This window comes from Papio anubis, unplaced genomic scaffold (assembly GCF_008728515.1).
Source record: "Papio anubis isolate 15944 unplaced genomic scaffold, Panubis1.0 scaffold37, whole genome shotgun sequence".
Lineage (NCBI taxonomy): Eukaryota > Metazoa > Chordata > Mammalia > Primates > Cercopithecidae > Papio > Papio anubis.
In genome coordinates, this window is record NW_022163852.1 from 443631 (window position 1) to 468021 (window position 24391).

General features: G+C 40.8%; 1 protein-coding gene across 2 annotated transcripts in view; it reads right to left on the reverse strand.

Moving 5' to 3' along the window:
• LOC116273116 (nuclear receptor ROR-alpha-like) overlaps positions 1–24391 on the reverse strand; it is a 73678-nt gene that overhangs the window by 43527 nt on the left and 5760 nt on the right. Inside the window, exons 1-2 of one of the 2 annotated variants that reach the window (XM_031662054.1) lie at positions 7454–11301; positions 687–772 (exon numbers count right to left, since the gene is read on the reverse strand). In XM_031662054.1, the coding sequence (XP_031517914.1) occupies positions 687–772; positions 7454–7472 (105 nt within the window). In that variant the 5' untranslated portion in view covers positions 7473–11301. Of the gene's footprint in view, positions 1–686; positions 773–7453; positions 11302–24391 lie in introns of those variants that run through there. The other variant, XM_031662055.1, reaches the window with a different exon arrangement.

Here is a 24391-nt window from a genome sequence, read left to right on the forward strand (position 1 = left end):
CATGATCAAGGTCAGAAATAGTAAAAATAGTCATAGCAGAAATAATACTGATAATATTTGGAGTTAAATAGCACTTTTCCATTTGTAAGGACTTTTTTATGTACAGATTCTTCTTCTATTCTTGGAATAGTCCTAAACAGTAGGAAGATCAGGTGTTATACCCACTTTAAAAATGACGCAAGTGAGTCACAAAGAGATGAAGACACACTTAAAACAATATGGACGAGTGGAGGCAGTAGGACTGGAACTCAGGTCTTCCTGATAGCTTTCCTACAGTTTTGCCAGATGTGTTAACATATGTGTGCTAACAATAAGACTCAATGACATTCCAATTAAACTTACTGGAGGTATCTTTTTATAAGCTTATGACAGGGACATTGTAGAAGTCTGGAGTTAGCTCTTTTTAAAAAAAGGTTACCGCAGAGATTGCTCATCAGTTCAACTCTAGGGTTGAAAGTGACAAGCAATGCTCAAATACCTTTTTGTAGTCTATTTTTTTGAAGGAAGGAGTAAAAATATATATAACTTCCTTAAGTGTAATTTAACACCAAAATATTTCTTCTGTCCTGTCATTTCTTATCACTCAAAATTCTAAGGAGTTGAATTTTAAGACATAAGTGGAGGCATAAAAATCACAAAGATACACTTTAACATTAATAGAAACAACAACAATTAAAAAGGCTTACCTTGCAGCCTTCACATGTAATGACACCATAATGGATTCCTGATGATTTGTCTCCACAGATCTTGCATGGAATAATTTCAATTTGAGCTGCAACAGAAGCACGCAACCAGTTAATTACATTTTCTTTTAAACACCTTATAAAAGCGTTCCCTGATCAGCATTTGTATAGTGAAAACTAATAACCTGCTAAACATTATACTGCATTAACTATTCATTGCTGAACTGTGAGGGTCCCCCTAGAGCCCTGGACTAAATTATGGCTGCTCGTTATATAATAGCTTTCGGGTTATTAAAATGGGTCATTTGAGAAGGTGTTTAAGAACCCACAAGAAGACTGGAATCAGCATTTCAAAGCCTTCAAGAACTGGAGAGTTCGCAGTTTAGGCCTCAGAGCAAAGCAGATACTGAAATGTTTCCTCCAATCTCATTTTCTATCATTATTTTTAAAAGGTCATAAATCTGTCTTGGCTGAGCTTTATAGCTTGACTGCTAGAGAAAAATACACTCCAAAAAGTCAGCTCTAGTTAGGAAAATGATTCAATTCAAAATATTAATAAGTTATATATGATGGTAAGAATTCCTTATCTTTTAAAAAATTAACGCAGTTGCCATGTGTTAAAAATTAGTCCATTTGTGTACAATCAGAACCTTTCAACCACAGAGTTAATATCCTGTTTGAATTTAATAATGATGAATCCTGACAAATAGGATGTATTGCTTCTGAGTTCTTTACGTTGGAAATTTAGTTCCTGGTACAGAGGGCATGTGTGTCTACCCAACTGATTACTTAAAGGTGCCTCATGCTAGAAGACTAGCAAATAAAATGTATCACACCAAAGTTCTCAAATAAGGCAAAGCACATTTCTGAGCACACACATTATATCTCAAAGTTAAAAAGAGCATAATTAAGGATAAAAAATAAGGAATAATTAGGCAAAAGAAAATCCTTAGATAAACTATTAAATAGAATTTAGATGTGAAATAAAGACCAATGCTGAGCTGTATAGACAGAATGGGAACAGTCACCAGTTTACCTGGAATGTGTCATGACGCTAAATTCATTTTCTATGGTTTTCACTACTGGGTATCATGTTAGATTATCTACTGAGTTACACACAGAAACACAGTTGCAAGTGCCCAAGTCTGTTTCATTTTTATACAGCCCTTACCTAGCCCCAGACCTTATACACAGTAATTTCTTTGTCCAAAGAATATGTCACACAGTGTAAGTACCACACAGAGACACACAGCCCACTCTTTCTTCTAATGTAATCCCATATTCTGGGATAATTCCACAACCACTTACTTTGGATTTGGGGTGATGTTGTGTTCAGTACTTACAGCACACATTAAACTATCGGATTTAACCTCATTATAAACCATGTGTACTGCTAACTCCCTTTCTCAGGGCCTAATACAAGTACTGTGGTGACTTAGGGAGTGCAAGCTATTCTAAAAGCTATCCATCATTTTTTTTTTGTGCTTGCATACTGAGTTTCTTTCCTGTCCAAATTTAAAGATTGTTCCAAATCTCACATCCAGTGTATTTTCTCTACTCTGGAGGCTTTCTAGTACCCCAATAATGGTGACTGTGGACACTAATAGGTATAGTTTGAGTTAAGCAACTTAATATGTTTAAGGTTGCATTCAACAAAAATTGTCATTTGCAAGTGTGCCACATGTTAACACTTGGCTTGATTTCTTCAAGAAAAATTCTTTATGAAATATGAAATCTAATAATGTCTCATACTTCACAGTCCCTCCGATATGTTTAATATAGTCAAGGCAAAGGTTTGTGCCACAGATTTGCAACTCTAGAGAAAGCGACTTATGCCTAACATTTTGCAGAGACGCACAAAAGGCAAGTGGAAGTAGAGAAATCGTGAAAGGTGTTATCAGCTGAGTTATTGCCTACTCTTCCCTACATGAATTGAGTAGGCTAGAATAAGAACCAGCCTCCCTACCTTGATTCTTAGGAATATAATAATTAGGCAACATAAAGTCCTTGAACCACCCATTAAACAGAATTTATACATGAAATGAAGACCTACTTGGATCTGCTTCTCCCCATGTCTCACCTCAAGGTGTAATGACAGAAATTAGGGATGAACAAACCTCTTTAGGTCCTAGCATTTAAGTCAGCATCAAAACTACCTGACGCTAAGCTTGGGCCTTTTAAGAGTTATCTTCATTCCATCTTAACAATGGGGGAGATCAAGCATGTCTACTTAGTCCTCTATAAGAATATGAAGGCCCTGGGCAGGGCATATTGAGAACACTGAGTAGAACTGCATCTGAACAAACTGAAAATGATATGCAGTATTCCTGTCCAGTTGGCCTGGACTCACAGTGGATTACTACTGAGAAGTGAAGTAACGATGTTTAAGGCTGTGACCAAGATGCCTGTCTGGCGTGGAGGACTGCTCATGATGGGAGTGGCCTTGGGAGTACCATGCTGGCCCCAGCACTTCCATCTTTGGAATGGCTCATGGCCCAGCGGCTGTGACGGTAGGTGCGGGTGGGGAGCAGTTGTACTACAGACCCCAGAGTTTGGTGCCACTGTGACACAGGACTGATGGCCTGAGTCAGGCTTCAGCTCGCAGGGGTTTTCAGATCTGGAGGATATTTGAGCGGAGACAGTCATGAGATCTGTGGAGGCCAAGAAGCTTAGGATAAATGGACCTACTGTAGATTGACTGGTATTTCCAAACGGCGGGGGGTGGGGGGGCATTCACTTAGATCTTTGTCCCCATGGTGTCTGTGCTTAGTTCCAGTGGGCTAAAGAATCAGAATTAACTGAAACAAGCTTCACTGGGAATCTCACGGTAAGGTGGTAGAAGGGTTTCTGGATAGCAAGTTGAGGTATTCTGATTGGTTAACCTAGTCTCCTAGGCTCCCTCCTGCATGGCTCTCTTATCTCAGATGACAATTTCAGTTGCAAATGCTCTTTAGGAAATGACTAAAATCCCCCTACTCCAAAAGCAAACCCTCTGAATGTGATCTGATCACACGTGTTGAAATTCCCAGAAAGCAAGCATTTGCAGATGGGAGCAGGGCACTTGCTCAGCCCTTCATTTAATCCAACAATGCACAAAAGCCCTCTCCATCCCCCATTTTAGTCAATTTCCAGAATTCAAATTAATCCATGAGAAACAAATGCAGTCAGTGCCTTGCAAATTTTTCAAAAGGAGGCAGTTTAGTTTTGTGAATTTGAGTTTTCAGTCCAACAAGAAGGAGGAAGACAAAAATCCCTCTGCCCTTTGCCTTTCATCATGTAGGCTTTTTGGTTTCCCACCAGGTAGTGTGGTGTCTTCTCAAAACCTTCTTTTAACACAAATTATGAATCTTGGCCCATATATATACTGCACATATTAACTCAGCCAGCATTTCAAAGGATGAGTTCTGTCAGACAGCACTACTGTCAACGTTCACAAGTATATTGATTAAATTAGCCCACATACATATTCATCCCAGCAAAGAAGTTTATTGTGTAGTGGAATATCTGGAGCAAGATGCGCAATATAATCATGAATTGGCTTCACAATGAACAATCTTGCTATGAAAAATTCTAATTTGCCCACATTTTCAGCTCTATTGCCTAAATAATTTGCTCTCTCATGCACCCTACGTAATTCAAGCAGGCTCTCCACACCTGCAGAGGCAAATTTCTGCAGTTTCAAGGAGCTGACAACAAGTGGCAGCGGGCGTCAGGAAATCCTGGAATGCAAGGGTGCTAATTAACCAAGTGGTCCTTGGGGCTAGGCTGTCATTTAGCACTGCACTTCTATAAAAAGTTTGCTTTGAATTTTTAATTATAAAAGGAACAAGAACTTGGGCACTAGCATTCTTAAGATGACATTTATTCCTCAGGACCTATCTTAGGAGATGTCATGGTCCAGAGGACAGTGCCCATTCTCCCAAACAATTAAAAAAATAAAATAAAAATTGTATGAGAGGCAGTACTTCATTCTGTGAGTAGTGATCTCTCAATGGTAATCTAATTTATAATATCTACATGTATTTGTGCCAATAATGTGTCATGCATTATATCTCACTCCTCCAACACCCTATGCAGTAGGCATCACTATTTATTGTTACTGTCATCATTGTCATCATCATCATTGCACTCTTGTTAAGCAATCACTAACCGGGGCTCAAAAGACATCCCCTAAGTAGTTTGTTTAAACTTAACACACTACTCAGGAATTGATGTCACTATCTCTTTTTGGGAGTTATCCGCTTAGTTTATAACTAAAAAGAACCATCAACCTTCTAGGCCACTGATCTCAGTTTCACAAAATTCTGGTTAGAATTTTAACCCTAAAATGACCAATGCCAACATTTGACAGTTCTTAAGGCCAGGCAAATTACTTAACCTCTCTGAGCCTCAGTTTCATACCTGAAGATTCAAGGATGTGATACATAAATGCATACCATATATATGATATCTGTATGAGCATTTTATATATGTATTCGCTCTATATGCCCATCACATAGTTCTTAGAAATAGTTGGCACTCAATAAATAGTAGTAGTTATTATTGTTGTTGTTGATAAGAAATCCTGCCTTATAGTGAAATGAAATTCTTTCCTCCAGACTTTAAGCTCTTTCTGAGGTGGGGATAGAGACAAGCTGCTTATCCTCCAAATAATATGACAGGCAGTTCCTACCAGCTACCACAGCAGTCCTTCACAACATTGCTGCTTAACTGTTTGCTACAACACAGTGGTATGTTGCAATAAGTTGCAGGAGTGTCACAGGGAATTGGTTACTAATAAAAGTTTTACAAAATTAAAGTTTTTTATTTGTTCACATAAAAACTAAACTAATATGGACCCAAGGTTACCCCAATAATATCGTTCACTCTAGCTCACTTGCACAATCATATATTTTCTTGAATTGGACTGAATGGGGTGGGGTTACTGCTGGCTTGCCAGGAAACGGCCGATGGGCGAACCTTGAGTACACCTATGAGAACATGTCTGTCATGCTTATGAATGTCAACCAATTTTGTGTGTCTTGCAAAAACGGTCAAAAACTAGTGCTTTAAAAAGCCTATCTTTTACACAAATCTGTTGACGGTGCTTTTTTTCTGGAATGCAGAGAATATGGAGGACTTTTCACTTGCTATGTTACATATTTCTCTAATGTTTGAATTTTTTACAACCAGCATGTATTACTTTTGTAAGCAGAAAAATCAATAAAGATTAAAAAGAAAAACCCTAAGGCATTTGATTTTATTTTCAGTAAAATGGCTTGAGTCCTTTATGGATTAGTCACTTTATTTTATCCCCTGTTTAAAACTGCCAGGGTATTAAAGGCTTCTGCAGCTGCCTGAATGGCGGCCTGGCTTGCGTGTCAAGGTTAGTCGAGGGAGAGCTGCAGAGTCTTCACCTTGATTCCTGGAGGGACTTCAGGAGCACCAGGTTTCTAGAATTTTGTGGCCCTCTTATTTCAGGGCTTCTAAAGATGGCCATGCAGGCTGTGCTCTGCCCAGTGCGGCCTAACTGAGGGGGCAAAAGTAGGGGCTGAAATGCACCTGGCTGTGAGCCTTGCTGCAGAGCGACTGCAACAGCCTGGAGAGAGGAAGCCTTTCTTCAATCTGTCTACCCAGACAAACTCCCTTTTTTCAAACCCTCCTTCCAGGGTTGGTGCCCCTTCTCTATAGTGCTAGGAGTGGAGAGTTCAGGGAGTAACATGCTTTCTCTTCACTCTGCCATGGGAGGCCCCAGGCCACCATAAGGGTTTGCAGAGAGCTCTCATTACATCTCCATGTGGAAGGGGAACAGACCATCGACCTGGACCTGTGGCTTGGAATAGAGTATCGGTATGTTCCATAGCCCAGGCATGTTCAATGGCCCTCAGGGATGAGGAGAGCTGAGTTTTAGCTGCATCCTATGCAAACTAACGATCAACCTGTTTGGTCACTTGGTCTGCTAAGTATATTTTAAATATAACACTAATATGTTTCCCTAGTATATTATTTTCTTCTCTTGATTTTGGATTCTTTCATGACAGTATTTCATCCTTGCTGAACATCACCAAAACAATTAGATCTCCAATTAGAAAGCCCTACTCCTTCAGTAAGCAGTCTCATAGTCATTTTTGGCAATAATAATGCCTGAGTTTTTGCAGAATTCTCTAGTTTTCAAAGTTTTGATCCTGTTAGCTTGCTTTGATTTTGGTGCTTTCAGCATCCCTAAAGGAGGCAGATAGGTATTATCATCACCATTTTACAGATATGGAAAATGAGCCTCAGGAGGGTTAAATGGCTTCTTCTCTATGTCCAGATTTCCCAGGGCTTTGATACAGAAACAGCCACAAAAAAGACAGACTTGGTGTCTCTTTCCTATTCAGGATTATTTGATGTGTTTAGATTTATGCCATCACCGATCGGGGGCTCTCAAGGGGACATAACACCAAAAAGAAAGCACTGGGAGTCAATTCAGCTAAGAGATAGAGTTGGGCCTTCCAGGTCTGCCTCCGAGTCTAAACTCCCTGGGTGGCCTCAAGCAACTCACTTACACCTCCACTTCTTCCATCTATAAAATGGGAGTAATTCTTACCTCCCAGGCAGGTGGTGGTAAATGAGTGCTCACAAAGCTCTTTGAAGATGAAAAACGTATATACATGGGAAGCTTCAGGAAGCCTGCCATATCATTCGTGGCAAAGATTGCGATGCTGTGTCCTATTACCCATATCCAGCTATGCCACGAAGAGAATAAAAATTACACAGTACCATAATTCTCATCTGCTAGCTACACTTACTTAAATTTTTTTTAATCATTGGTTTCCAAGATGCTTTCCCGAGGGACTCATGGGTCCAGATGTAACTATCTTACTCACAACTTAGAAGAAAAAGAGCACTTAGATGGACAAGTCTCCTCTTTATGCAAAGTCCTTGACCTGGCTTTATCTAGGGCTTGTACAGTCTTGCTGGGGCATCATGGAAATGGCATAATTCCCACTTGTTAACATCATAAACATATATGTCACCTTCTGACACCCCAAGCCTTATTATTAAGTTGACATCTGACTCAAACGACTCTATCAAATTATAGCCATTTAAAAAAAGTTATTCACCTTACTAAATAAGCCACTTCTTAAAAAACTTCAACTGGATTGTAATTTCTCCTGAAAACTTAATGGCTTTTAAAAAAATCATTTTTCAATAAAAAGTGTTGAGTATACCTGCCAGATGGCGTGCGCATGCTCACACACACACACACACACACACCTCAAACCATCAAGAGATCAAACATTTGTGAACTAAATTTAAAATAAGACAAAATTGAAGTTTTGGAACTTTGACAATTTTTCTTCAGTCTTTTAAAGACTTAGGTGTGCAAGAGTTAAAATACTGGGCCACAATGCCCCATCTGAATTCAGAGAAAACTGAGCTGTGTGTGCAGGAAATCTCTGAAGAATAAGGAAGCCAGGCACATCTTCTCATGTGGCTTTCTGTGAATATGCAGGTGGTTCTGACAATGGGAACTGAATATTAATCCTTTGTAATATGTTTCCATCCCTACTAGATTAAGCTTTCTAGAGAACTGACTCACATTCCCTGATGCATATGTATCTCTGCTAAAAGCCAAATCCAAATGAGCACTTTTATCCCTAGACAGGGAAATTCTGTCAAATCACAGAGGAAACAGATTTTTCATATAGAAGAACAGTGGGTGGCTTTGATTTTTAGATCCACTTCTCTCTAGAATTCTCCTATCACATAGTAATGCACAAACTGTTTAAATTTAAGGCATTTGACTCTTTACCTTTTTTGGTATCTACCTGGTAACCAATTTAAACCTTGAGTGAAAGAGTTGAACAGCAAGAGAATAAGCTTCCTAATACTTCATCCTACTCATCCAGTAGCTCAAATACTAAATAAGTTCTCACCCAATAAATGATGCCACCATGATCAGCAATATAATCCTTTTTTTTTTCTTCTGTTTTTCCTTACTTTTGCCTTTGTAAACAGCAGATGTATTTGTTGTTAAGGATTTGTGGGGTTGTGTGATATCAGGGGCTAAGATAAAAGTAATTGGCCATTTAACCAATGGTTCTCAGTTGGCATAAGGTCCCTCTAAGATTCTAGAATTAACTACATTTTAAAATATAAAGTCCTTGAAGATTTTCTAGGACCCTGGGATCAGTAACATCTAACAAAAGTCTTCTTTCTCTAGAATCTCTCGGGGTGGGTTAAATGTCATTTCATATCAGCAAGAAAGAGAACCCATTTAGTTTGCTAAGTGATTAGACTATGCTCAAGGGAAATTCCTAATAACGTTGTTTCCAACAATGGTGTCCCTTACATAATTCTGGATAATACTAGACAAAAAAAGTCATCTGACTCAAAGAACTCCATGTAATCTTTTCTTGCGATCAACCTCACTCTAGATACCAATTCCATTTTTTCTCCTTTACAGGAACAATTACGCTACATTTAGGTGAAATCTTCCTTACAGCTGAGAGCAGTGGGGTCAACTCTTTGCGTTCATTGCTCAAGGTCTGTGTTTCACAACAAAAAAGAACATCTTTAAAACCAAACCAAATCTGGTGATCTTACCTAGTTTCTGCTCAACCAAAAACATCAGAATTATTCTTACTGCATTTTATGAAACAATCTTACTTTACCCAGTTACCCCCAACATTCTCACACTTAAGCCCACGAGAAAACCACTCCACTTTCCAGCTGTCTTAACTTCACACCACATTTCACATAACCCCACAAATTCTTAACAACCATTGATTACTAATTCCACCTGCACAATTTCCATGACCCCCATAACTGTGCGGTCACAAAACCCCGCTGCATGAAGTAAGATGTGCAGAAATGGGTCAAAATAACAAGAATCCAGGTTAAGTCATAAAAGCTTACCAGGCAAAGGAACCCATCATTTCTTTCCATGAACTTTGATGGCATTCTGAAGATCCGCTACTGCTCATTGAATAGTAGATGTCACTCAAGGAATATTCCCCAACCAAATAAACTGGATTCATGGTAAATTGGAAATAACTTGTAACATTAAATGTTGAAAATGCATTTACATCCCTCTGTAGCAAGCCCAGAACACTAAAAAGACAACACATTTATAGTCACAGGAACATGGTGTCATGACACCAAAACTTTCTTGGTCCACAGATCATGTTAGTGGGTGAGGACTGTTAAGAGGATTAGCCCACAGCCTGTATCTCTGCTTCACCTCTGTGCTGTTTTCCATTTCAAAAAAGTGTCTTTAGAATTAATAAGAGGATGAAGCTTTGGACGAGAGATGAGGGAAGGGTCTAGTTTTTATTAAAAATCACAGGCAAATTATTTAGGCTTGCCAGAAGCGGAAGTGTAAATGTTTTCATATTAACCACTTTAAGATTGTAAGATCTTGAAGAATTAGTGACCAGCTCCTAGAAATTCAACTAGTTCCTCCACCTCCAGTTTCCAGGACATGGTCAGTAACATCTAAACAAAAAATATGGCAAGTTCTAAGCCTTTCCAATACATCGCAGATGTATTTCTGAATTGTGGCTCAATGGTATTTCAAAAAATTCTCTTTTATAATGCTTTTCTAAGACAACCAGTTCAGCCAGGCATACTAATGACCAGACAACCTGAGGACTTGTTTCTGACTCTTTCTCTAAATGCATGGTCTTTAAACTTGCTGATTAAAGAAACATTTCCATTCTTAATTACAACATAAAAGCTCAGCCTGAGAATGGATAGCAATATTTGTGGATAGCTGAAGCACAGTTGTTTCTATGTCTCTTCCCAAGGGGAAGCAGCAGGAGCTGGTGGCTGTTTCTTACTAGGAAAGGGACATACAGAAAGAGGCAGCAGAGCCTTGGGGATTTTAGGAGTTGTGAGACATAAGGAGAAGAAATGCTCTGGACCCAGCTAAGAGATTGTCAGATTTATTTTAAGAAGGTCTGACATCTGAGCATCAATGCACACATTATAACACCTCATAAATGTCATTTTTTCCCAAGAAAACGAAATGGATAGCCTGTGTGTTTATCTTGAAGCTACTTATTTTTATGTAAGTCATGCACTGGAGGCGAAGTAAGAACACAACAGCCATGTAAAGATATCAGAACGAAGCCCGCAACACTGTCCTTCCTTTTCCATTTTCAGTTTTTGCTCCTCTAGTCCAAGGTGCTGCTTTTGCCTGCAGAGACAAACATTTCCGATGACATTCTATGACTGTCCTGAAAATACTGCTATCAGCTATCCACTGTTTGGCAATGTGTGTCTCTGTCACTTAAAATAGCTTGAGTGAGTGTGACATTATCACTGCAATAAGTGAATCTTTCTAATTTGCAGTAAAAGTGTACCATTCACACAGTTTGGTACTTCAGTACGGCAAGGTTTTGAAATCCATTTCACACGTGGTGGCAGCACATTTCACATAGGATAGAAACACACTCTGATTGCTAACAGCTGCTGTGGGCACATCTTACTGTCACAGCCAGAGCTCAGAATAGCAGGTCCTTTTTAATGCCAATAGCTGCTACCATCTTAAATGGTAACACAGGCACACACACACCACACATACACACATACTACACACATATACCACACATGCACACCGTAGCTCACACGTACCACACATACATACACCACACTCACATATACCATGCTCACACATACCACAGATGCACACCTCACACACACACGGCACACAGGCACACCTCATGCCACGGCACACAGGCACACCCTACACATGGCACACAGGCACACCTCACACACATGCAGCACACAGGCACACCTCACACACACACGCACACGGCCACACCAACATTACACACACGACACATGCACACCTCACATACACGGCACACAGGCACACCAGCACACACACACACGGGACACATGCACACCTCACACACACACGGCACACAGGTACACCTCACACACACACGGCACACAGGTACACCTCACACACACACAGCACACAGGTACACCTCACACACATAGGGCACACAGGCACACCTCACACACACACGGCACACAGGCACACCTCACACACATAGGGCACACAGGCACATCTCACACACACACGGCACATAGGCATACCCCAAACACAGCACACAGGCACACCTCACACACACATGGCACACAGGCACACCCCACACACAGGCACACCTCACACACACGGCACACGGGCACACCCCTCACACACACACGCACACAGGCACACTCACACACACACGGCACACAGGCATACCCCACACACGGCACACAGGCACACCCCCCACACACATGGCACACGGGCACACCTCACACACACACGGCACATGGGCACACCTCACACACACATGGCACACGGGCACACAACACACACACACGGCACACAGGCACACCCCACACACACATGGCACACGGGCACACCTCACACACACATGGCACATGGGCACACACCTCACACACACATGGTGGCATGCACACTCACACACATAATGCACACAGGCACACCACACACACACGCACATATGCACACCCCACACACACACACACACACACGGCACATAGGCACACCCCACACACACACACGCACACAGGCACACCTCACACACACACACGCACACAGGCACATCTCACACACACACACGGCACACAGGCACACATCACACACACACGGCACACAGGCACACCTCACACACATGGCACACAGGCACACATCACACACACACATGGCACACAGGCACACATCACACACACACGGCACACAGGCACACCTCACACACAAGTCTATTCAGCTGCAAGTCCTCTACTCTCCACTAGAAAGTTGAGAACCTGTATGACGGGCACCAAGGACACACACACACACCCCCCACATACATACAGACCACACACATACAACACATATACACCACACACACCACAGATGCACACCACACATGTCACATACACTGCACACACACCCTACACAGACACCCCACATGCTTACACATACACCTTACTCCCCACCCCCAACATATGGGTCTACACACGGCTCCCTCCAGCTGCAAGTCCTGCCACCGCTTGCTGAGAACCTGCGTGACTGGGGCACCAAGGACACAAAAAGGATGCACAGAACGCGACGAAGTCTTCATCTTGTTACATTAGCTTCACTACAATGTAGGAATTAAGGATGAAATGAAAAACTTTTTTTAAGGAGAAAGAAGAGTTGATTATAACCTTGAAGGTAAAGTGTAGGGATCTGATTTGCAAACTCTAGAGTCTGGGGTGGAATCTCTGCCCTGACATTTGTTAGCTATGAGAACTTGGATACTTTCTAATCTCTGTGCCTCAGTTTCTCATACCTTTAAAACTCCAGCCCTATCTCATTATTACAGGTACACAAGTGCCTGTATTATCAATGCCTACCACATAGTAAGTGCTCCATAAATGTTAGCCATAATCATCACTGTCTTTGTTTTTTTTGTTTTCGCTTTTTGTTTCTTTTTTTTAACATTGAAATCCCCACCTGTCACCCAGGCTGGAGTGCACAGTGGTGCTGCATCACAGGTCACTGCAACCCCACTTCCTAGCTCAGGGGCTAGTCCTACCACTCAGCCTGAGTAGCTGGGACTACGGGTACACACCACCACCGCCTGTTTTTCCAGTAGAGATGGCTTTCACTCACAGGTTGCCAAGGCTGGTCTTGAATTCCCGGACTCAAGTGATCTGCCTGCCTTGGCCTCCCACAGTGCTGGGATCACTGTCTGTCTTTTCAGGATGATAGAATTTGGCAGGGTCTGCAGCTGGAGTTGAAGGAACTATCAGAAGAATGAAGGATAGGACACTGTATTCCTTTTGTATAACGACATGCAGTTTCGCAGCTTTATTTCTAACACAGAGGCCTAATGTGAGAAATAACACTAACCAGGGCACGATGGAAAGAAACCAGTGCTTCTTTCTAGGGAAAGCCCACAGTGAGGCTGGCATCTTGGAGAGGTGGTAAGTGGAGGAAGTGGGAGAGAGGCCTCCCACACGGTGGTAAAGTGGGGAAAAGACTGAACTACAGGGTTCGAAGGCTCTCACAACTGTCCGTGCAGTGAGCAATTCACCAAACGCCTGTAACACTTTGTGGCCCTCTTTCTCCATGGCTCAGCTTCCTCATCTGTTCTTAGGCATAGTGCTGCACTGAATCATCTTCCAGAGCCGGCCCTGCTGTATTACACTGTGATGTGAAGAGTGAGCTGAACTGAACTCTCATTTCCCCAACAACAGGGACCTCTTTTTTTTTGTTTGTTTGTTTGTTTTGAGACGGAGTCTCCCTCTGTCGCCCAGGCTGGAGTGCAGTGGCCGGATCTCAGCTCACTGCAAGCTCCGCCTCCCGGGTTCACGCCATTCTCCTGCCTCAGCCTCCCGAGTAGCTGGGACTACAGGCGCCCGCCACCTCGCCCGGCTAGTTTTTTGTATTTTTAGTAGAGACAGGGTTTCAACGTGTTAGCCAGGCTGGTTTCGATATCCTGACCTCGTGATCCGGCCGTCTCGGCCTCCCAAAGTGCTGGGATTACAGGCTTGAGCCACCGCGCCCTGCCAACAGGGACCTCTTTTTATGGCAAAACCCAGCAGGTGTCATCTCTCAGGGAAAAGGGATAGAACGTGGAAGAGAATTCTACCTGGTAACTAAGTTTTCATTTTCATTGGCTGAGGAAAGGAAACACAATGAACTGTTCTCTTCAAGATGCAAAATAAAAGTTCTGGCAGCTAGTACACCATTTTTACACACCTAACTCCTGGTGCTCCCCCTGCTTTTTTTTTTTTCCTTAATGTTAGAAAATAACCTTACTACTATGAAACAAAGAGAATTTTTTTTTTCAAAACCATGTCTTGCCATTACAGATGAGACAAGGCAACACCATGCTAATATGGTGTTGATGTCAAAGATTTTTTTTCCCTTCAAAGTAAATAATTTTAATTGAATGTGCTAGGACAGAGTTAGGTTGTTTTAAATTTTTTTTCCTCTCTCTTTGAAGGCCACTAATTGTGCCCTTTTGCTTTAAATCAATAGAGGCAAAGCCCACGGCAGATAGTGTCAGTAATGCAAATCCATTTCCTATTGTAATTCACTTTTCAGTACAAAACCTTTTCCATCAGCAAAGCATTTTAGAACCTCAAGCTACACTGTTCCCAACTGCAACTGTCTAAGGTATTGGAGGTCAAGGACAAAGTCCAAGGCCAAGTCAAGGACCATCAGGATATAGAGGAGTAACTTCTGAGGCAGCCCCGGTGGTAACATAAAAGCATAATATTCATCAGACAAGCGCTTTCGCTGAGAGATGTTGGGGAACCAAGCCCAGTGGGGTGACTGGCGTCAGCTCAGTGTTCCAGAAAAGCCAAACTATTCACCACGACTTGCCCTGATTTTGCCTTCACTGCTATTCAGAGGCCTGAAGCAGTCATTGAAAGCAATTCCAAGAAATCGAGTTAAAAAAAGAGAAAATTAAAGTTTAGAAAAAAATTATTTGATAAGTGTGTAACTTACAAATAAATTCTGAATGGAACAGAATTTTTGGGAGGTTCATAACCTCTGGCATATTTGTTTTAAAAACCTCAAACACACCCACCAACAGTGAGAAGAATGGCTAGCACTTATGAGGAATTATTATTCATTTAAAATACCCTTTAAACTATGTCCCAAAGATAAATTTTTTTACCTGTCCCCACCCTTCAAAATACACAATATTTCTATTGAAGCCAGTTTCTTGTTCTTGGAATCAGCTTTTTGAGTTGTCAGTTAGGCTGGACGAGCTGATTAGTATGGAACTTAACATTGTCGGTAGCAAAACAGGTGCTCTACCAGAGAAATATCAGTCCATTTTAGGAATGTTTTTGAGAGTGAATCGTGGTATCTATGAGAGAAAAATCGAGCCTTTTCCCTCTTCTGGTCTGTTAAGGTAAATGGTGTGACGGAAGGATGTTTCACTGCCCAATTAGCGTGGTCCATTTTCCAGTGAATCTATTATTTTCCTTTCCTTCCTCATTCTTGACTTTCAGACACTGCAAAGTAACCTCAAAGAATGTCTTCTTTGGGCATAATTTTACAAATACTCTTTAAGATCCTTTATCACATTTCAAAGCACTTTGCAAAAACAAAATGTCCTCAATGGGGCAGGTGAGATCTCAGGAACAGTGATAGAATTCATTTTAAATAAGTCTGTGTGATTTTTCTACTGTATCATTTCAGGGACTTTCCTTAAAGAGGCTTTAAGGAAGAACTTAAAATGGAGAAAGCCAACTTTTGAACGTGGTGATCATGTTGCCTTCAGTCTCCTCTACGTCAGGGAGTCAAGGGGCTGTGGAGCCATCCGTTCCACCTGCTACATGGTTTCTCACCCTTCTCCGAACCTGACAAATGCTATGTGGCATCTCCATCACGGTTGACATTGCTAGGCCCCGCTTCTTATTCAACTTTAACTGAACAATGGGGAGCAAGAAAGGATTATGTAAGAAAAAATGAAAAAGTTTGAGGGCCAACTAACAGATTTCCTAAACTAATGATGTATTTTAATATTCCAGGAATTTCATTTAGGACAAATTGTTATTTGGATGGATATTTGTCTACTGAGAGAATAATTGTTACACTAAAGGAAATTGGTCACATATTTTAGCAATGGCTATAAATGACCAGTGGGCCAAGGATTTTGAGATCGTGAGAGACTTCTCCAGGAATGTAATCATTCATTTCACTCCAGTGTGGCTCTTTCCCCCATCTGCAGCCAAAACAGTCCCCAGGAGAAGCAGATAGAGACGGGAAAATAGGTAGCAGTTCTGTATAGTCTTCAGTAACAGCTCATAAACCTTAAAAAAATGGGCTTTTAATAAAGCCCATTTTTATATTTTTAAACATAAAATGGAATAAAATGATGATAGTTCCAAAGGACTTCCTGTGGGGAAAGTTTCAATGGGGAAAGTTTCAATGTCACAACTAAAATTTACATCAAATTCCCCAGCACACCCTTGTCTTCAACCCAAGGCTGCGTAACGGACATTTGCCGAGCCTGGAAACAGGGAATTCTGTGTGACTGCAGTAAAAGCACCAAACGGCCTCATGACCAAACCCTCCTGCCTCTTAGTGATTTCTGAACTGGTGGCTGAAGTCAGAATTGTCCTTGATTACTATCAGATTATGACAATGAAGTCACCATTCTGTGTTCTTTTGAGCAGCAGGATTTTCCCTTGTGTTGTCCCTCCATTCAGCTTCCCACATTCACTGCTTGCGTACAAGTTTGTTAGTCAGGGGAGTAGCAATTCTGACACAACTGAAAATGTGTACGATCAACAGTGGGGTAATCTGGATATCTGACATATACTGTGGGCGTGGAGATACTCCTATGCTGTGGTGGATGATAGCCTTCGAATGTTCTTTGTTGTCATCCACTCTATTAATTTTCTAGAAGAAAGCTAGTGGCCAATATTTTTTTCCAACAAATTCACTGGCTCCAACCTTGATACCAAAATGAGGATGGAGTGTCAAAGTTCTGATGTTGTCATTGCCCCAAACTACTTGGAGCTACTTCTTATGCAGTTGCTCTCAGTGCCAATGAGATAAGACACAGTTGTACTTTATAGTCCCTCTCATTTTTTTTTTTTTTTTTTAAGATAGGGTCTTGCTCTGTCACCCAGGCTGGAGTGCAGTGGCGTCATCTCGGCTCACTGCAACCTCCACCTCCCCCAGGGTTCAAAGGATTCTCCTGCCTCAGCTTCCCGAGTAGCTGGGATTACAGGTGCCCAACAGCACGCCTGGGTAATTTTTGTATTTTTAGTAGAGACAGGTTTCTCCATGTTGGCCAGGCTGGTCTTGATCTCCTGACCTCAGGTGATCCTCCCACCTTGGCCTCCCAAAGTGCTGGGATTACGGGTGTAAGCCACCATGCCTGGCCTTTTTTTTTTTTTTTAAGGAAAATGACCTGGTTTGGTTTCTTCACTTACCTTTTTCAGAACATTAACTATTGGTTGTTTTCAAATATCAAGCTCAGTTTTCCAGGAGAACTATGGCCACTATGGAGAATATGAAAACATTGCTAAAGGAGGTGAAAGCCATTTCAGAAGAGGAGTTATATATTAGCTTTTGGCAGTGACAGCATTATGGACACGGACATTTAGCCTTCCCAGTTGCCTGCTTTGAAGGGGCAGTGTTCACGTGGAAGTTTACCTCCTAGTACGTTTGTTAAAATAAAATCAGCTTCATTACCTAATAACATAAATGACGTTGGGAGAAAACTCTTGAGTCTCACGTTTTATTTCTCCTGACAATGCTGTTCAATTAGGGCAGACTTTGTGGAAATTCTGATTTCATTACCCATCATTGCTGCATGAAAATACGCTTTCTGATGTTATGCTCTGAAAGAAACTAAGTTGTTTGCTACAACTAACCCTACACAGAAATTAGAAAATTATATGACAAAAAGTTAACTTCAGCCTGCAGTTGGGACATAGGTTATTACTGAAAGTAGTCGTCGGCCTGGTTTCTGGTTTCACAGTAAAAGAAGACGACTTGAAAGGACTCAGTGGTTTTGATGCTCTTCTGAAATGAAAACACTCAGTGAGTGCGTAGCATTGGGTTGTCATTAATGTCAGCCAAGCGAAAACACTGTCTCCACGAACACTGCAGTCATTTCCCCGCTGAGACCATGACTTTCCACTCCCTGGCATTTTGGGCACTGTGCTAGTACTTTTCCAAAAGAGACTCTTAAGGCAGTTCATTCTAGATAATCAAACACACACAACAGTCTTAAATGAATAGGTGGCCTGAATTTGCTAAAGTCAGCCAACAATTTCCAGGGGCGAATGTGTTCTTTTCTGAGAAATACTGTAAGGTAATGATGAAACCCTCAAGCGCTGAGAGGCAAGAAGTATAAATACTACACTTCACAGTAAATAGCATTAGTTTAAAATAATGTTGTGGATAAAAATGTAATCAAGTAGCTTTACATTGGTCCTGTTAAACTTGATACACACAGTTTAACATGTCTTGTGGAAGAAAACAGGAAGAATCTCTGGCATTCTCGATATGTTCTATGATATGTAGCAGCTCTTACGTTGTGTGTCTGTTGCCTATTTTGTAAACAGGTAACAAAACACCATGCTTCATCCCAGAGTTATGAGAAACAAGGAATGAAGCCTGTTGTGTTGGATGGAGTTAATGATATAACGTTAAAAAACCTCACAGTTTCCATCTACTCTCTTGCTCTCTGCAATCAAGCTGGGCACGAGAGAAGAAAATAAAGCGATTTTCTTAGGTAGGGAGTGAGTGTTGGAAAGTGGCATTTACTATATCACCAGGGCATATTTGTTGTTGTTATTTTTCCTCCCCCATTCATTGCCCATGAATTAATTTAAGAAACAAGGCATCAGGGAATAGGCTAAATATGAAACAGTATTTGCTATGTTTTTTGGTGTCAAACACTATAAGACCAAGGTGCTAAACTTTGGATGAGAAAATATTCTGCAGTTTCTCAGGATCTCACATGTTTGTCATACTTCCTACAGTGGTAGTATACTATTTTTAATATCACTTTTATATTGCAATGATTTTTAAACACCAAGGTAAATTCCCACAGAAAGATTGCCTGGGGATAGGTATGTGTGTGTGGGAGGGGGGATCTGGCGATACTTATGTGGTAATCTTTTTATTTCATCCATTTTCTCTGCTTTCAAATTATAAATTCAAACTGTAATGTCACTCTCCACCCTCTCCCATCTCCTTCCCAATCAACAAAACAAAACAAAGAATTCATATTTTACTATGTGTATTATGAAACAGCCTACAATAGGATACCAGTGTTTTTTAAAAAAAAATCCTACTTTTTATCAAGTATCTGATTTTCTTCTGGCCATCAATCGAATTGTAAGAACAACATAGCTCATTTTATGAAACAAAGGTGATATTCGAAAACTAAGTGGCTGAAGATGTAATTGTCTATATTTGAGCTGCTTCTGACTTTGAAAAAAGTATAGAAGAGGGGCTGGGCGTGGCAGCTCACGCCTGTAATCCCAGCACTTTGAAAGACCGTGGTGGGTGGATCGTGAAGTCAGGAGTTCAAGACCAGCCTGGCCAAGATGGTGAAACTCCGTCTCCACTAAAAATACAAAAATTAGCTGGGTGTGGTGGCACACGCCTATAATCCCAGCTATTTAGGAGGCTGAAGCACAGAAAGGCAGAGAATTTCTTGAACCTGGGGGACGGAGGTTGCAGTGAGCCGAGATCGCGCCACTGCACTCCAGCCTGGACAACAGAGCGAGACTCCGTCTCAAAAGAAAAAAAGAAAAAGAAAAAAAAGAGGAACATTTAAGACTTGAAATTTAGATGGAAATTTTAAAGTTTTAACTTGTTCGTATTCAACCCCAAACACATTCATCTCAAAAAATATTAAAAGCCACAGAATTTATAACTTATGCATCCATAGTTTCTCCTTTAAGTGGTCACTAAAAAGATATCAAACTTTTTTTTGCTGTAAGAGCATATTTAAAAAGTATCAATGAAAGTGTTACCAGTTTTCAGTCTTCCTCACTTGGACATTAAAAGGATTAAAGTTATTGTCAGCGCACACATGGATCAGCTTTCAATGGAAAAGAATTAATGTGTTTTGATGTTGTTTGTTTTCCTTAAGGCTCAAGGACACTCAGAAAAAGATGTAAATAGAAGTATATATTATCATGTAGATGGTGACTCTCCAAGGGGATGATGAGGGAACAGAAGTAATACTACCCTAAGTCTGAAATAATAAAAGCTCAAGCAATGAATGGCTGAATTTACACCTCAAAACTTCATGGAAGATAGGCATATAAAAATAAGCTTTCAAAATTGAATGAACTCTTTACCACAATTAAAGAAAACAAAAAGAAACATTTTGCATAACTGCTGGTTTTGCTGCTCCTTCTGCTAATTTAATTTGTCTGGAAGAGTCACTGTGTGGACCACTGATGCTTCATCACACTTAACCAACACCTTTAGAAGAAAACAGCATAGCTACAAAGTAAGTAGTATCTTTTTATGTTTCAGATTTCCATAAGGCGATTTCACAGTATTCCAGAGTGAAATCAATTAAGAAATAACTATAGCTATATAGGGAATATGCAACACATTAATATATTTATGGAGACTATATCTAGGCACAATTATTTTCAGCATTTGAAAATCACTGGTGACAGTGAGTAACGTCCCTTCCCTGTTGTTTTGATAATCTCATGTCTTTTAAGCAAAAGGAAATGTATACTGCATAATAGTTTTACCACTCTGACCTCAATATGGAGTAAAATGACAGATAACAAGCAGAAGCCGGTCAGTTTCACAAGTAAGTGATTCTGATGCTTTGGCTCATCCTGGTCCCTGCTCGGTTCTCACATTCTGATCTGGCTGACTTAGTTAAAACCTGCCATTTCTAAAGTTTAAGAAATTAAACATAGTTTGGGAGTACAAAGACCCATCTTTGCTCTGATCTCATTAACAACCTCATAAGAGTTCATTTCCCTCACTAACTGTCCTCAGGAAGGAAAGTTAAAAGACCTTGAATAATTTTTCCTACAGCCCCACAATGATACTGTACTACTGTCCTCTTTCCTGGTCTGAAACTCCTCTGGAAAGAGATGCACAGCCTCTAAAAAATTATAGTTTTTGTTTTGTTTAGTGTACTCTAAGGAGCTACATGGAACCTTTTAAATCATTCAAAACCAGGCCCTAAAGTCCTCTGTGATTAACAAATCAAACCCCTTTCTTTTCATGCAAGGCACCTGAGGCTGAGAGGTAACGTGACTGTCTCAAGGTTACCAAGCTGGGGAACACCAAGGTGATACTGCCACCATCTGTTCATTCTCCTGCCACCTTTTCAACTAGGGTTTATCCCAACCTCCTCATTTCACAGAGAAAAACAGAACCAGTGTGAACAGAAACAATGCACTTGGGAAGAGTGAGCCGAGGCTCTTTTATCAATGTAGCTGGTTGAGCTTCGGTAGCCACAGGGGACCTGACTTTGAGGACACAAAACACAGGATCCTTCATGGTTCACAGTGGTGGTGTTAGAGAGAGGCAATGAGCCTTGCACCGTAGGTAGAACACGATGCAGAGAGTTATCAGGGAGAGAAGGGCCCAGAAGACTGGGAAAATGATAGTGGTGTCAAACAGGAAAATTACACTAAATTATACCATGTCTATTTTACATTTTCCTCAGTCTCCGTCCTAGCCACAAGTGCACTGCAGTCATATTTAGAGATACAGCTTATCTTGCTTTTTGAAAAGTTTTTCTTAATATTTGTCCTAGGGTCCACAGGAAATGAAAAACTCAAGGCATCCCTAGTCCTCTCCCCGCAAGTCACCTGCTATGAATACCTACATTCATTCTTCGAAGCATTTATCACTCCCTGGAATGCCACATATTTATAAGCTGTCTCCACACATTAAGAATAAGATGTATAGAGCAGGAACCTGTCATTCTTCTCCATCCTATCTTCCCAGTGCCTGCCTCCGTGCCTGACACACAGCAGGTGCTCCAAAGGAATAAATTAGGAAATCCTACCACCTGCTTCTAGCATGTAATATCTACTACCCTGGAGTGGAATGAAAGGGTTATTAAAATACCCAATTACAGCCTCAGGTCTTTCCTTCTAGTGTGGAAAGTCTACGGCAAGAACCAACACAAATTAAAGTGTCTAAAAAATCAATTGGGGCAGGCATCTTCTTCTGAACTACATTTACTAGAGCCTGCCACCCACAGATGTCAAAGGAATTCACAGGATTAAAAGAAAAGGCTGGAGGTGAGAAAGTTAATAACTACTCTTGCGACATCTAGGGCTGGGCTGCAAGTGGTCAGCACATGGACCTCTCCATATATGTTGTTAGATGTCAAGGACTGGCTTTACAGATAGCCTTGGACCCCAGTGCTAAATCTTCTACTTATTAGCACTGTGATCATGGGCAAGTTATTTAACCTCTCCAAACCTCTATTTCCTAATCTTTACCACAGAGATAACAGTAACTACTTCACAGGGCTGTTATGAGGCTTCAATGCAAGAATATATGTAAGCAACTAGCTCAATGCCTGGCATACAATGGTAACTGCTATTACTATTGTTATATGAGCTATTGATATTTTTATCTGATCCCAGATAATACTCAATAATCAAAGTTAATCTCCATCTGCTTTTCTGAACCAGGAATTACTGCTTTATCCTGGGATTACTATAAGGTCAAGATGGCAAGTGAGTTTCAGCTCATATTCCGAGTCACATGGATTTCAAGTGAATGCTTGGGGGCTGGTTGAGATGCACTGTGCTGTGATTGATTGTGACATGTGCCAAGGGTGTGGAGCCAGGCTTGTTGGTTGGTTCTAATATTAGAATTGGTAAGCCTCTTGTAGTAGTATCACGGAGACTAACAGCTATTTTAATATTACATAATAAAGCATAGAGAAATCAAAAGAATGGGCTAAGAGTCAGATGGTTTAAGTTCTAATTTTAGCTCTTCAACTAACCGGTGAGAAGATCAGAATATGCTACCCCAAATTATGACACTCTGGCATGAAGATTATTTTGAGCTGAAAGCAACTGAGAAACAACAGAAAAAGCTCTCTACCCTCCCCCTATCTGGTTATAAGCAAGGCATACATTTCCCCTTGTAAAGGTACCCTCTGCCCCAACCCATACCAGGAAGAGGAGACAACACTTATCACTACAGATGGGCACTGACTTAAATCTGCTAAAACAAACCTTATTGAAGTAACCCTTGTCTTCCATTAGTTCCCACATACATTTACCTTCCCACAATTTATGGCCCCTAGAAGCCTCAAACCATTTTCCTTTATTTTGTCACTTCTCCATAAGTTTATTGCACTTTCTTAAAATGGTATATAAGTCTCCAGATCTGATGACCTTCCTGGGGGTTTTCACTTAATTTCTGTGAGGCCCCCTCATATGCATATAAAATAATCCTTTCTCTCCTGTTAACCTGTCTTTTGTAAGTTTATTTTGTGGGGCCCCAGACACTGAATATAAGTGGGTAGAGGAAGAAGTTGGGTTTTTTCCTCTCTAACACTGAGTAAGTGATTTTAATCCAGTCACTTCTCTTTCACTGTAAAGTTATTTCCAATTGAAGTACTGTGATTTGCTGATACTGATTTTTTAAAATGTAAGTAAAGTAAAATACATACAGCTCTGACAGGGCCTGGGGTACAGGATGGGTATTTTTGTGATTATTTGAAAGAAAAATAAAAGCACAAGGCTATTATATGGAACTGTAACAGTTAAATATTTTCTGTCCTCATTCAAAAAGATTGACTCTTCCTATCAATGAGAAATATATTCACCATGAGAAAAAATCATAATATTTTTGGCACTAAAAAAAAAAAATCAGCAAATGCTTAGTAATTCTCCAAGAAAGACAAGACTGTCGTGAATATGGCGGCTCTTTAATAACCAAGGCACCATTTAAAAATAGCTAGAATTAATTACAGGGCTAATGACCCATTGAAAGGCTTATTTAAATACCAAAGCCAGCACTGAACAATCATGGAAAATATGGCTTAAAAGGGCTTTAGAGAGCAGAAACCAGGAACCGCAGTTGAAACAAAAAACACATTATCCTAGAACTCTAGCTACTTTGGTAAGAAACATTCAGGATGTGAAAAATCTCAGGGGAGTTCTCAGGCTGGGTAAGAGAAGCCACTAGGATCAACAGACAAGAAGATGACACATACGGTCACCTGTTTGGAAAAGAAGGACTGCTA